The sequence below is a fragment of the Tamandua tetradactyla genome, chromosome 13, assembly GCF_023851605.1.
Source record: "Tamandua tetradactyla isolate mTamTet1 chromosome 13, mTamTet1.pri, whole genome shotgun sequence".
NCBI classification, from domain to species: Eukaryota; Metazoa; Chordata; class Mammalia; order Pilosa; family Myrmecophagidae; genus Tamandua; species Tamandua tetradactyla.
In genome coordinates, this window is record NC_135339.1 from 77342941 (window position 1) to 77357981 (window position 15041).

The window sequence follows — 15041 nt, forward strand, 5'->3', positions numbered from 1 at the left end:
AAGTTGCTATGCAGTGAAAATTCTTTTAAGAAATTCTGCAAGTATGGACATAAAGGGTACATAAAACGTTTATTCAAGTTTTTAAATATTAATATGCATAATTTTAAAGTGACATTCAAAATCTAAGACAGTATTAATATGTAACTGTGAAGGTTAGTGTTATAGGATGTCATGATACTTCACTACTCATGAAGTTATGTATTATCAGCATATCTTAGTGTTCCTGTATTGCACAATGATAGTTTCCTTTATTCCTTGCAGTTCTGCACATTGTCTATGATTACTGCACTTTAAAGGAAAATTATGCATATTTATTTGACCTTTATGAAAGAAGCTCACATCTTTATATAGAAATCTTTTCTAGTAAAGAACCAGTTTCTTAGAAATCTACCTGGTATCAAAGCTTATTTTTCATGTGTGGAGGAATGTATTTATTTTATATTAATTATCTATTTTTTTTCAGAGAAAATTGTAAAGCAATTAGCTAGAAGCTTAGTATGATAGAATGCTCCATATTTTGATTGAGACCAATGTTTTTTTTAACATGTTCATTGAGATATAATTCACATACCATAAAATTCACTATTTTTAATTTTTTTTAAATTCACTATTTTAAAGAGTACAATTCAATGGTTTTTAGTATAGCCACAGAATAATGCAATCATCATTACAATTGAATTTTAGACATTTTCTTCACCCTCTTCCAAAACCCATACTCATTAATCACCATTGCTCAATATTGATTGAGTGTAGAAAAATATCAAAAAGTAACATAATTTCACATTCAATACTTGGCTAACTGGCACAAAAGACCTGGCTTTTGGCCTTTCTTGGCTTTCAACATGCCTCGAGCTTAATCATTAAGCTTAATCATTTCTAGCTTTTGACTAAAAGTGAGAGATGTGTGACTCCTCCTTTCACTTGAACATTTAAAGGCTAAGTGTTCTCATCTCGCCATTTCTTTTTGTGTGTGTGTGTGTGTGGGGGGCAATCGTACTTGGTTTCTTATTTTCCTGCTTCAAATATCTCACCTTTCTTTATTATCGGTTTCTAGATGAAGTTGAATTAAAATATTGAGTTCTGGGTCTTGTTATATATTTAAAGAGTGTGTACTTTTTCTAGCCTCATTAAGGTTTCTTCCAGTTTACTTTATTGTTCTCTTTCTACCTTTTGACTTGGGAATTTAATTACCTTTACTGTTTCATTTTATTATTAAAAGTGTTTTAGGGCTCTGAATTTTCCTCTTGTGACTACCTGAAGTATGTCAGATAGACTGTAATATGTAGTGTTGTCGTTATCATTATTTTAAATAAATTATTTATTAATAATTGCTAATAATTAAATTAAATGAGTGCAAGAGTGTCTCTGTAATATTTCTACTTTGTGGAATTTACTGATGTTTTCTTGTGACATAATATTTGACTCTTTTTGTGAATGTTTCATGTGCCTCAGAGAAGGAGGTGTATTCTTTAATATCATGATGTAAAAATTGATATCTATCCATAACATCAACCTTATTAATTGTGTTGTTTTTTCATATTTGTACTTATTTTTTGTCCACTTGACATGTCTTTTGCTCAGAGTGATATGTGGAAGTCCAAAATATTGTTCTGTCTTCTATGTCTTCTTGCATCTCCTATAGTTTTGCTGTATAAGCATAATTGTCCTGTTGTTTAGTACTTAGGTATTCAGAGCTATCATATATTCATAGTGAGTTTTAGTTTTTGCCAGTGAAAAGGTCCCCCTTTGTCATATTGAAGACTTTTTGCTTTGCTTTATTCTGACTATAATGCTATCCTTGCATTCTTTTTGTTTCCTTTTACTCGATACATCCCTTTATTTTAGCTTTTCTGGAACGCTTTGTTTTGGGTACATCTCTAGAACATTTAGTTTACTGTGTTTTGTGAGCTAGAATAGGTGAGATAAACCTATTAATTGAGAGTTTTTCCCTCAGTTCTGACATATAATTCTATAAAGTGTATCATGTTATATTTGCTGGGCTTCCTTCTCTGTGGTATGTTTTTCTTTTCTTTTTTTTTTTTTTGCATGGGCAGGCACCGGGAATTGAACCCGGATCTCTGGCATGGCAGGTGAGAACTCTGCCACTGCGTCAACATTTCCTGCCCTGTGGTATGTTTTTTCTGCTCTTAATTAAAAAAATAACTTTAGATTTAGGGAGATTTGTATTTTTGTTCTGGTATTTACCATTTTTCTTATGCTTTTTAAAATGTCTTAGTCCCCTGTATTCTATTTAATTTTCAAAATCTAGTTTGCCTCTCTTTAATGCTATTTTTTAACTTCCACTGATTGCCTAAACTCATCCTACCTTTTTTTCTTTTCTTTCCCATATACTCATATTTTAGAATTACAGTAATTGTATTTCGTGAAAATTTAATATTTATATATTATTCATCCACACTTGTTCCTACCTCCACCTTTCATTTAGTCTTAGATCTACAATAAAATGCACTCATCATTTATCCTTTTGCTGAAATTTTCCTAGTTATCTCTTGGTTGGATAAAGTTTTTCTTCTAGTAGATTTTTCAATAAGAAATCATAGGTACTGAATTTTCCGCATATTTGTTTAGGACAGTATTACGATAGCCTTGAATAGCGGTATTTTCCTGAATCATCTTCTCTGCAGCAAAAGCTTGTTGTAGAAGTATGAGGAATAGTCCTTGGGCATTATTTTAATTTTGGGTATTGTGAAATTTGCATTCTCTATTTTCTATTTTCTAATAGAATTAAAATAATCTGTTACTGGTAGCTCTTTCAAGTAAAACTATCTACATCTAGCATTTTCTCTATGAGGATTTTTTTTTAAAAAAACTGATTCTATTTTTTAATGGTCAGTCTTCACAATTTACATTTTTCCTAGAAATAATGCCCATTTTGTCTAAGTTTTCAAAATTATTGCTGCAAGTTTTTGATTCATGTTCTTTTTAGTCTGTGCTGAAACTGTGGGTATATTCCTTTTTTACATGCAATATATTTTTATCTGGGACTTTGCTTTTTATTTCTTCATGAGTCTCACCAGTTTTTTGTTTGTTTGTTTGTTTTTTGTATGCTGTGTGGTGGGGTCACATTTCATTATTTTTCCATGTGAGTATCCCGTTATTACGGCACCATTTGTTGAAGTTTTGGTTTATTTGGTTTGCTTTTGTTTGTTTTTGCTTGTGTGCTTGATTTTTGGGAAGTGTATGGAACAGAAATCGAACCTGGGTCTCCCGCATGGCAGCGAGAATTCTACCCCTAAGCTACCCTTGCAACCCCTCTCACCAGTTTTTAAATAGACTATTTTTATTAATCTTTTGGGAAACTGATTTTGGTCTTTTGGGTCCTTCCTTTTTTGTCTATATATTCAATTTCATTCATTTCTTCACTTCTTTTTATCAGCATTTTTTTCTGTCCTTTAAAATTTATTCTGTTGTCCTTTTCACAACTTCTTAAATGAATTCCTTGGCAAGTTTTTAGGCTTCTTTTCTATTATAATGGTTAAGACTACAAATTTCCATTTTAGTACTACATTTGCTGTAACTCATACTTTTTGATATCTGAATAATTTTCACTAACATTTTAATGCTTTAATTACTTTTTACTTACAAAACTTAGAAATTCTTCATTATGACGTCTCTCGACTTATTTGATATTTAGAATTTTTAAAAAAAAATTCCAGATATCTGTTTTTTTTTGGTGAGTTTCTTTTATTTGTTATTAAATTCTGATCTACTTGCATTTTAGTGAGGGTACATTGTATAATACTATTTTAGAAATTTCTTGCAGCTTTTTTTATTTTTTGTTGGAAAGTTAAATTTTTTAAATGATCTAAATGTGCTATTTTTTAAAAAATAAGAAATTTTTTATGATCACTAAATTTAAGTTAGTGTTTATTTCTGGTGTTGGAGGAAGCAACATAAGTTAAGGAAGTATGCACAGACCCATACACTGGTAACACTAGAATTCTAATCCTTAAATTGAATGGTTTCATGAGTACCCATCCCATTGTATAAATTATGAACAGTTTTATAAGCTAAAAAATGTATATGCAATTTAAAATCATTCACATAACCTCTTGTCATCACAAAAATAATAAGCAATATTGGCTTTGGTTTTCCCACTTTTTTCCTAATAAATATGTAATTGAAGTGATAAGCAAGACTCATGGAGTATACTTAAAACACAACTTTATTTTTCTCTCCCACTATTTCTTTAAATTGTGTTGAGTGGACAATTTTTCCATTGCCCTTGATTGAAATTCTGTACTTAGTCTAAGTTAATATAAAGAACTCTAAAGAATATGAATTGCAAACATGTGCTTGTATCAACAATTAAAATTGTTCAGTCCAGATTAAAATCAAAACTCTGAATTTACATTGAAACCACACTTTTTTCCTTCCTCTGTCCTGGATGCTCTTTCTTTTCATAGCTGGGATTTTTTTCCCCATTCTCTGACTTGGTAACTTACTGTGTTATGATCTTTCCTGAGAAAGAGGAGAAAACTGCAGTTGTATGTGGGAGGAACACACATATGTGTTCCTGATGTGAATCAGTAAAAGATACCATTTATTTAATTTTTATTAACATAATGGTTTACCTATCTGGTTATGTGCAGGTGCACAATAGTTCTCATTAAAGGTTTTTAAAAGTGTTAGTAACAGCTTTGTCTCTTAGAATGTATCACTGGGTTGGAGAATTAATTGTAGCCTAGAATTATTGATGCTGGAGGGATTAGATACAAGTGATTGTACTGCTGTCAGAGGAAGTAGGTAATAGATCTTGAATGACAATTATCAAAATGAGAAGAAGGGGTCAGACACAAGAGAGTTTGTATATATATAAGAAACAGTTGATTGGATATTGGGCACAATAAAGTGTGACATTTATGTACTAAAAAATAGAACACTGCTTTTTAGCAAATAAATGCAAAATAAGGAAAATGAGACTCGAGTTCATCTGAACCAACATGTAACTATTATACCATGGAATGTTTGACATGCTTTTTAATACATATGTAGGTATATTTTATTTGTTATTAGCAGTTGTAATAGTAGAAGAAGTAATAACAGCATTTCTTGAATACTTTATATTAAGCACTTTAAATTATATTATTTCATTTTTTCTCATTGCAGTCCTGAGCATTTAGTTTTATTCTCCTTTTGCAGATTAATAAGTCTGGAGAGGCTAAATAGCCTGAGGTCACAAAGCTAGTGATTGTAAGATGCAGATTTTGAAGCTAAACTTTGACTCCAAAGCTCTTTCTTTAATTCATTTCATTAAGTAGAAGTATCAAATTAGAAATAGAAAAAAGCCCAAAGATGAATTAGATGAAAGCTTGGGTCTATTACAGACTTTAGGATACCTACAATGACTTTAAAGAATTTCATAACATTTTCAAATAAGTGAATTTACTTCCACTTAATTAAAAATAACAAATATGTTGATCTTAGTTTTTGACCATCAAGAGAAAATAACATGGTATAAAACTAGGGTGATAATATCTATTATTATTCTTCCCTGAAATGTAGTGTATATGTTTGTGATGTGGAATATTCAACATCATTTTCACTTTGACTTACAGCTTGCACATGCAGTGGCCATGCAAATATTTGTCATATGCACACTGGAAAATGTTTCTGCACAACTAAAGGAATAAAAGGTGATCAGTGCCAACTGTAAGTATATGTGACTTTTTAGAAATTTTGTGGATTGAGTTTGTGTGTTGAAGTAATTGTTATTGTTTTACTTTTTCAAGCTTAATGTTGTACCGGTTAAGATACTGATATTATAAGCTGTTGCATCTTTTGAATTACCTTAAAAAATTAAAATGACAATTTTGTGGAGGTTTAAAAAGAGTTCATAGAATGCATGCTTGTCTTTTGTGTCTCATTAGATAAGAAACATTTTCTTTGTAAAACATATCTATCAAGTCTTCATTGTTAGCTTTACAATTGTATTCCATATGTTCTTAAATAATTCAAATCCAGAGTTTCTATGCCTTTTAAAAATATTTCATTATTAATATCATAATTCTAGTCCCTTATAGTCATATTCTTTTTTTTCTGTTCTTTCAATATACAAGAACCTACTGTTGTTGTTACTCTGCTGTCAGTTCGTCTATGAGTGGTTTTTGTATTTTTATAATTTAGCTATTATTCTCAAGATTTATTCTCCCCCCCAAAAAATATAATTCAGAAAGCAGTTGTTTCAGAGTACTTCATTTTTTCTTTATTTTTCATATGTATCATGTATCATTAAAATAAAATTTTTATGAGTTTGAGTTGTATATGTGCAAATATATGTTTACATTAGATATAAATGTACTTCATTTGATGTATCCCATAAGTTCCAAAATCAATAATTATAAAATTATTGGAAAATTTTAATAAAAGATGCTTGAAAATATAAATATGTAAAAATTTATTTCCAAAGAAATCCATTAGCCATTGAAAATGATTTTAATTTTTTAAATCTAAAACAAATGTATTGTTTTCCCTAGAATCATTCTAAACATTTCAAGTTAAATGATCATGTTTTTGACTAGCCAATGACCATTGAGGCATTATACATTTTCAAGTTCAGAAAGAGTGAGCCGACTAATAATAAGAATTCTTATTACTTCTCCAAAGCCTTTAAACTTTAAAATAAGATTGAAACATAAGATGTTAAGGGAATAGTTAAACTCCTTTAAAATATATAGAATTATTTTGATTTTTGAAATTTCTTCTTAATTTATTTTATTCTTTGACTTTTAAATGGTTTTCCCTTTTTTTTCCCACCAGCTTTACCTTGATGTGCTTGGATAAGATTTTATATTATCATTTATGAGGCTGGGGTTTCAGAAACTTCAGCCAATACTCTTTAAATATTGCTGTTTCTCCATTTTCTCTATTCTCTTTCATCTCTCTAATGACAGCATATCTCTCCATGTCTTATATTTAAAAAATATTTTTCGACATTTTCCTGACCTTTCAGTTCACTTATCTATTTTGCAGTGTGTATAATTTACTCTTAATTTCATCCTTTCATTTCTTAGGTTTGGTTAATGCATTTTCATTTTATAGTTTGCAGTTTTTCAGACTAAATTCTTAAACTTAGTTATTATAGTTTCTAATTACATTTTTAATAAACTTTAATTTTCTTGAGCACTTTTAGGTGTACAGAAAAACTGTACAGAACGTACAGAGTTGCCATATACCTTTCTACCACACAAAGTTTCTTTTATTATTAACGTCTTGCATTAGTATGGTACATATGTTATAATAGGTGAACCAATATTGATTCATTATGCTAACTTAAGTACATAGTTTACATTCGGGCTTACTATTTGTGTTGTACCCATCTATGGGTTTTCAAAAATGCATGATGTTGTGTAGTCACCATTACAGTATCATATAAAATAGTTTCACTGACCTTAAAATTTCATTACTTTACCTTTTTGTCCTTGTTCACTCCCATTGAACCCCTGGCAATCACTGACCTTTTCACTGACTGTAATTTTGCCTTTTCCAGAATGTCATGTAGTTAGAATCACAATGTAGCTTTTTCACATGGGCTTCTTTCACTTAGCAATATATTTAATGCTTTTCTGTCTTTTCATAGCATGATAGCACATTAATTTTTTTTGTTTTTGAATAATACTCCATTTTGTGGATGTACCACACTTTTTTCTAATCCATTCATGTATTGAAGAACATTTTGATTACTTCCGGTTTTTCACAATCATGAACACAACTTCTCTAAACATTCGTGTGCAGGTTTTGTGTGGTCATAAGTTTTCAACTCATTTTGGTACATATCTACGTGTATGATTTTTGAGTTGCATGATAAGCCTATGTTTAACTTTTTAAGAAACTGCCAGAATGTCTTCTAAAGTTGCTGTGTTTATGCTCCCATTAGCAATAAATGAGTGTTCCTGTTGCTCCACATCTACAGCATTTTAGGTGTCAGTGTTTTGGATTTTATCCATTCTAATAGGAGTGTAGTAGTAGCTCATTCTTGCTTTCATTCCATAATAACATGCGATTCATAATGATATTATGACATATGGTGTTTTTCTTATGCTTATTTGCCCAAGTAAGATGGCTTATTTGCTATCTTCTTTAATGGGCTGTGTGTTTAGATCTTTTGTACATTTTGTGGTTGTGCTGTTTGTTTCTTAAATTGTAAAGTTTTTTGTGTATTTTGAATATGAGTGCTTCGTCTAATATATATTTTGCACATTTATTTTCCAGTCTCTGGCTTGTCTTTTCAATCTCTTATCTGTGTCTTTCGCAGAGCAGAAGTTTTTCATTTTAATTAATGAAATCCAACTTACTAATCTTTTTATTTCATGGATTGTGCTTTTGATGTATCTAAAAAGTCATCATCAAACCCAAGGTCACCTAGATTTTTTCCTGTGTTATTCTCTGGAAGTTTATAGTTTTGTATTTCATAGTTAGGTCTGTGATCCATTTTGATTAATTTTTGTGAAAGGTATAGCTTATGCTCATTTTTTTTTTTTTTTAGAATGGGATGTAGATGCCTAGTTGTAGCAGCACCATTATTGAAAGGACTGCTTTTTCTCCATTGAGTTGTCTTTGGTCCTTTGTCAAAGGAGCCACATAACCAATTGTTGTCATGTAACTATTTGTGTGGATCTATTTCTGTTCTGTTTCATTGATCTATTTTTCTTTTCTTTCACCAATATCATACTGTCTTGTTCATTGTGGCTTAATAATAAATCTTGGAATCAGGTCATTTTAGCCCTCCCGCCCTCCATCTTTGTTCTTCTCCAGTATTGTATTGATGATTCTGGGTCTTTTGACTTTTCATATATACTTTAGAATGATTTTCAGATGTTCTTTGATTTCTTTCATTGGATTTGAGTAGTTTTTCTCATGTAATTGCATATATATTTTGTTAGGTTTACACCTAAGTATTTCATTTTTTTGGTGCTAATGTAAATTGTGTTGTGTTTTAAATTTTAAATTCCAATTGTTTATTGCTGCTATATAGGGAAGCAGTTGACTTCTGTATATAAAACATATCCTACAACCTTACTGTAATTGTTATTAGTCCCAGCATATTTTTTTATCAATTCATTGGGATTTTCTCCATAAACAATTATATCTTCTGACAACAGACAGTTTTATTTCTTCTTTCCTAATCTGTGTATCTTTTGTTTCATTTTTTTGTCTTATTGCATTATCTAGGATGTACAGTGCAAGGTTGAGTTGGAGTGGTAATAAAAGACATCCTTGTCTTGTTCCCAATCTTAGGGGACAGCTAGTTTCTTACCATATGTTGTTAGATGTAGGTTTTTTGTAGATTTTTTTTTTATTAATTTGAGAAAGTTCTGCTCATCCTTTTTTGCTGAGAGCTTTTATCATGAATGGGTGTTAGCTTTCACTGAAGTATTTTCCTTTATCTATTGATAGGACCACAGGATTTTCTTTCTTTAGCCTGTTGATGTGATAGGTTATAGTAATTGATTTTCAAATATTGACCCATCCTTGGAATAAATCTCACTTTATTTGTAGTATAGAATTCTGTTTATTCATTGTGAGATTCAACTTTCTTATATTTTTGAGGATATTTACATACATGTTCATGAGTGATAATGGTCTTTAATTTTCCTTCTTTGTCTGGTTTTTAATTTAGGGTAATGCTAGCCTCTTAGAAAAAGAAAGTGTGCCATCTGTTTCTACTGTCTTGAAGAGATTATAGAGAACGGTAGCATTTATTCTTTGAATGTTTGATAGAGTTCACTAGTGAAATCCACTGGGACTTGTGCTTTCTGTTTTGGAAGATTATAAATTGCTGATTCAATTTATTTAATAAATATAGGCCTATTTAGGTTTCTATTCCTCTTATGCGAGTTGTGGTAGATTGTGTCTTGCCAATAATTTCATCTAAGTAACCAAATTTGTGGGCATAGAGTTATTCATAATGTTCATCTCTTATCCCTTTAAAGTCAGTGGTATCATTTGTGATACAGTAATTTGTGTCTTCTCTCTTGTTTCTTGGTTATCCTTGCTAGAGGTTTGTCAATTTTATTGATGTTTTCTAATAAAGAGCTTTTGGTCATTGACTTCGTATTTTAACTTCCTGTATTAGATTTCATTGATTTCTACTCTAATTTTTGTTATTTATTATCTTCTGCTTTACTTTGCTTTCAATTTACATTTCTTTATTAAATTTCCTAAAGTGAAAGCTCAGTTACTAATTTTAGGTCCTTCCTCTTTTCTAATAAATGAATTAAATGCTCTAAATTTCACTTTAAGCTCTGTTTTTGCTGCATATCACAAATTTTCATAAGTTGTGTTGTCTTTTGTAGTTTCCAGTGTTCTAGATAAAATTTTGATCGTGTCTTTTGTCTCCTCAAATATATTGTCATATTCTGTCAATATTGATATTGACAGAATATCAGTGTCATAATATCATATGTCAATAGAGTTCCCATGCCTCTGTTTCCACTTTTCTTTGTCTCTGCTCATTCCTATTCTTATTCTCTTAACTGTCCCTATGCTGGGTTAATTTTATTTTGCACTGTATATTATCTTTGCAAAATGTATTTATGTATTGTTTGCGACTAGGATGGAGTCTTTTTTCCAAAGAGGATTTAATTCATACTGTATGTCCGGGGACAGTAATACCTTAAATAGAGATAAAGATGGTTCAAAGCAGATTTTCCTGCCCTGAAAGGCCTTTCTTTACTCTTACTCTTAGAATATAGCCCTTTAGGATCCTAATCCCAAATGAGCGGCATTCACTTAGGTCACTAATCTAATGTAATTATAGATGCTTTTTGGGGAAATTAAATTCCATATTTTAACATGTACAATGTTGTAATTATTTTTTATTTTGTTTTTAAAATTAGATGTATATAACATAATATCATCATTTTCCTAAATGGCAACCATTATTTAAGTGATATTTAATGCCATTGTTTATATTTTCAAAGTCCCTAATAAATATTTTAGTCTAAATATGTTTTTGAAAAGACTCCAGCTGTTTGGTTAGTGGGAATAAATTATTATTATCTCTTTGATTAGGTACAGAAATACTGTGAAGTTACATTTTTAGTTAAGCCATATAGAAGACTTCTGGAGGCATTTAATGTTTGCATTTAATTTTTATATGGAAGGGTTTTTAATTTTAAGAATATTATTTAACATATTTCAGAAATATTAATGTGATTTATGTAGTACAATATTCACCTCTATAAAAATTACTATATCTACTGTTTTTTTTTAAATCTTCAAACTGTCTTACACTTATGTATAAGATTTTATGGTAGATAACCCTAAGGTGACTCCCAGTGATCTTTAGTTTCTGGCATTTACACTCTTGTATAATCATCTTCCCTTGAATGTGGGCAGGACCCGTGGCTTGCTTCTAACGCAGAAAAAAAGGCAAAAGTAATGGGATATCATTCCCATGATTTTATTTTATTATGTGGCAAAGGTATGCTCTTTGCTACTGAGGTGCCTTCACTTAGTAGCCCTTTCAGTGAACAGAGCTAGAAAATAATAATGCAATACATGCAGTATATTCATTTTTAGGTTTGGGCACGTATGCTTGCACATACACGTACATATGAATGTTGTAGATAGCTTTACTTCACCTCAAAACTTCCAATTTCATTTCCTCCCCCACAAGGTTATTTAAAGCTTTTCCACTTCCACATTTGCTTGTCCCTTTTTCCACAGTAAAAACATTGGCTTCTAACAACAACATCTATAGTTATTTGCCAACTTTGATAATACACCTAAAATAGTTTCAGAATTGTGTTCCCTATAGCACTACAATAAGGAAACCTATTAAAAATATTTTAGGATTTGATTTTTCTTTTGTATGCTATATGGTGGGGTCACATTTCATTATTTTTCCATGTGAGTATCCTGTTATTACAGCACCATTTGTTGAATTTTTGTATGCCTGTTTTGCTTGTTTGTTTGTTTTGGGGGATGTGCATTTGACCAGGAATCAAATAGGATTTGATTTTAATTCTTCTTCTTCCAACCATCCTACCCAGGATTGAGAATATGTAATTGAGTACTATGTTCCTAAATTACTTGGAAGAGTCCTTCTTCCCTCCCTGCTCCTCCTTTCCTCTCCCCTTACTTTCCCACCCTCCTTTCTCCTCTCCTTTCCCTTCTTTCCTATGGAATTCATTTGAAATTAAATTAGTTCATTTCTTTCAGTTTGATTTCTGGTTTAGGTTTTTTTTCTTTTCCTATTTTATTGGTTTAATATAATAATTTCTGAATTTGTTGAATATTAACATGCTTTCCTGAAAGTTGAAACTATTCAAAAAGGATACTCAGAGGGATTACTCTTATTTCCTCCTTTACCTTCTAGTAGGCAACCAAGTTCATTGTTTTTAAATAATATCTTCATTATCAATAAATATCCATACGTAAAAATCTTCAGCATGGTTTTATTTTTTTATAAAATGATGAAACTCCATTGCATGTTTGTACCATCAATTTTCTTAGCTGGTTAGTGGGAATAGCTGATAATTATCTGTTTGATTAGATACAGAAATGCTGTGAGGTTACATTTTTAGTTAACATTTAAGTTGTTGGTTTGCTCAAAGTCTCGCAAACGAAGTATATTACCATCTTTTTGCAGTTTTGCCAAACTTATGGGTGAGAAATTGTATCTTGATATAGATTCAATTTACATTTTCTTTATTATGGTTGAAGTTGTATGTCTTTTCCTATGTTTATAAAGGTTACACCAATTTTTGTGAATTGACTGTTCTTGCCTTTTGCCAATTTTGCCAATATTGTTTTTTATCTTTTTAAAATTTACTTTAAAAAAATATTTTTATTGACAATCATCACACACATACAGTCCATACATGGTGTACAATCAATGACTCACAATATCATCACATAGCTGTGTATTTATCAGCATGATCATTTTTAGAACACTTGCATCACACCAGAAAAAGATATAAAAAAAGAAAAAAAGAAAAACACATATATCCCATACTCCTTACCCTTTCTTCTTATTGACCAGTAGTATTTCAATCTACCCAATTTATTTTACCCCTAATCCCCACTCTTATTTATTTATTTTTATCCATATTTTTTTACTCATCTGTCCAAACCCTGGATAGGAGGAGCATCAGGCACAAGTTTTTCACAATCATACAGTCATATTGTAAAAGCTCAATCATTATGGGTGGGCCACGGTGGCTCAGCAGGCAGGTTTTCGCCTGCCATGCTGGAGACCTGGGTTCAATCCCCTGTGCCTGCCCATGCAAAAAAAAAAAAGGGTAAATCATTATGTAATTGTGTTCAAGAATCAAGGCTCCTGGAACACAGCTCAGCAGTTTCAGGTATTTCCCTCTAGCCAGCCCAATACACCATTAACTAAAAAGGGATATCTGTATAATGCAAAAGATTTACCTCCAGGATAACCTCTTGCCTCTGTTTGAAATTTCTCCATCACTGAAACTTTATTTTGTCTCATTTCTCTCTTACTGCTTTTGAGATAAGAGGGCTTTCTCAATCCTGTGATAAATCCAAAGAATACCAGTAGTTCTGTCCCATGTTGCCAGGGATATTTACAACTCTGGGAGCCATGTCCCACTTAAGGTGGAAGGCAGTGAGTTCACCTTCTGAGTTGGCTTAGAGAAAAAGGCCACATCTTAGCAACTAAAGAGGATCTCTGGGGGTGACAGGCATAATTTTAAGTAGGCTTAGCCTATTCTTTGTAGGAAAAATTTCATAAGGGTACGCCCCAGGATTAGGGCTCAGCCTACTGATTTGTTTGTCCCAATGCTTGTGAGATTATCAGAAATTTTCCAAATGTGGAGGTTGAGTATTTCCTCCTTTTTCCTCAGTCCCTCAAGGGAACTTTGCAAATACTTCTTTATTCACTGCCCAAATTACTCTGAGATTTATTGGGGCATCACCCTAACATGGACAAACCACCAAGATCTCACACCCTATTTAAGAGTCCATGTACTTATAGTATTCAACTAAACTGACCATACAAGTTAAATTAGGAAATGTGCTACTCAAAATATAAATTTTGCATGAAATAAACATCACTTTGGTCTTAGAGAAGTTGAAGTTTTAAAATATGGATGATATCATCCTTTCTCCTATATTCTGATTTACCCCAGTCCTATCCACATCAGCTTCATTCATGTCTCTGGTAGAAGTCTGATCCCCCTTTCAGCTTTTTAAACAGTTCCTGTGTAGGGTAATGCTGACATTTATAGCTTCAGAGCTCTAACTCTGAGTCTCAGGTGTTACATAAATAGCCAAAGTTTCTGGAAATGACCAGGTTATATAAAAACAGCTCAGTGTCTCAGAATTTAGAAATAACAGTTACAACTCCTGAATATATGTGACTACTGTAACAGAGCTTACAGTAGTCTAGGGCCCTTTACAGTAGGCCCCAAACTGATAACCCATGTTCTGGAATTCAGTTCACCATGTTTTTATATTATAGTTAGTCCATGTGAGTGAGGCATGATAATGTTTGGCTTTTTGTTTCTGACATTTCATACAACTTATAGTCTTTGAGGTTCATTCACCTAGTTGCATGCCTCACAACTTCATTCCTTCTTGTGGCCACTCAGTAGTCTGTTGTTTGTGTAGGCCATAGTTCCACCTTCTATTCCTCAGTTCCTTATATCTCTAGGCCACCTCGATCCTTTGTGAATCAAGAACACTGCTGCCATAAACACCAGTGTGCAAATGTCCATTCATGTCCCTGCATTCAGTTCCTCCAGGTATATACTGAGCAACAGGGTTGCAGCATCATATGGCAACTCTGCATCTAGTCTTCTGTGGAAACACCACACTGCCCTCAAAAGGGCTTCACCTCTCAGTTTCTGTACCAACAGTGAATAGGTACATCTCTGTCTCTGCACTTGTTTCTCTCTGTTCATTTTTAAACAATCATTCGCACATCGTACAGTCCAACCTAAGTAAACAGACATGCCTTGGCCACCATAATCTAAATGAAGACATTTCCTTTTCTTCTGCATAGAATCCATACTCCTGACATTTAGTTTTGGTATAATTCTTTTGTT

The 15041-nt window shown here is 31.7% G+C and overlaps 1 protein-coding gene across 5 annotated transcripts in view; it reads left to right on the forward strand.

The window, feature by feature from the left end:
* Positions 1-15041, forward strand: part of ATRNL1 (attractin like 1) — a 931221-nt gene that overhangs the window by 251589 nt on the left and 664591 nt on the right. For all 5 annotated transcript variants that reach the window (XR_013161757.1, XR_013161758.1, XM_077126124.1 and 2 more), the window contains exon 20: positions 5580-5673. Coding sequence is in view for 3 of the 5 variants with exons in the window: in XM_077126124.1 (XP_076982239.1) it covers positions 5580-5673 (94 nt within the window). In the remaining 2 variants the exon portion in view is untranslated. The remainder of the gene's footprint in view (positions 1-5579; positions 5674-15041) is intronic.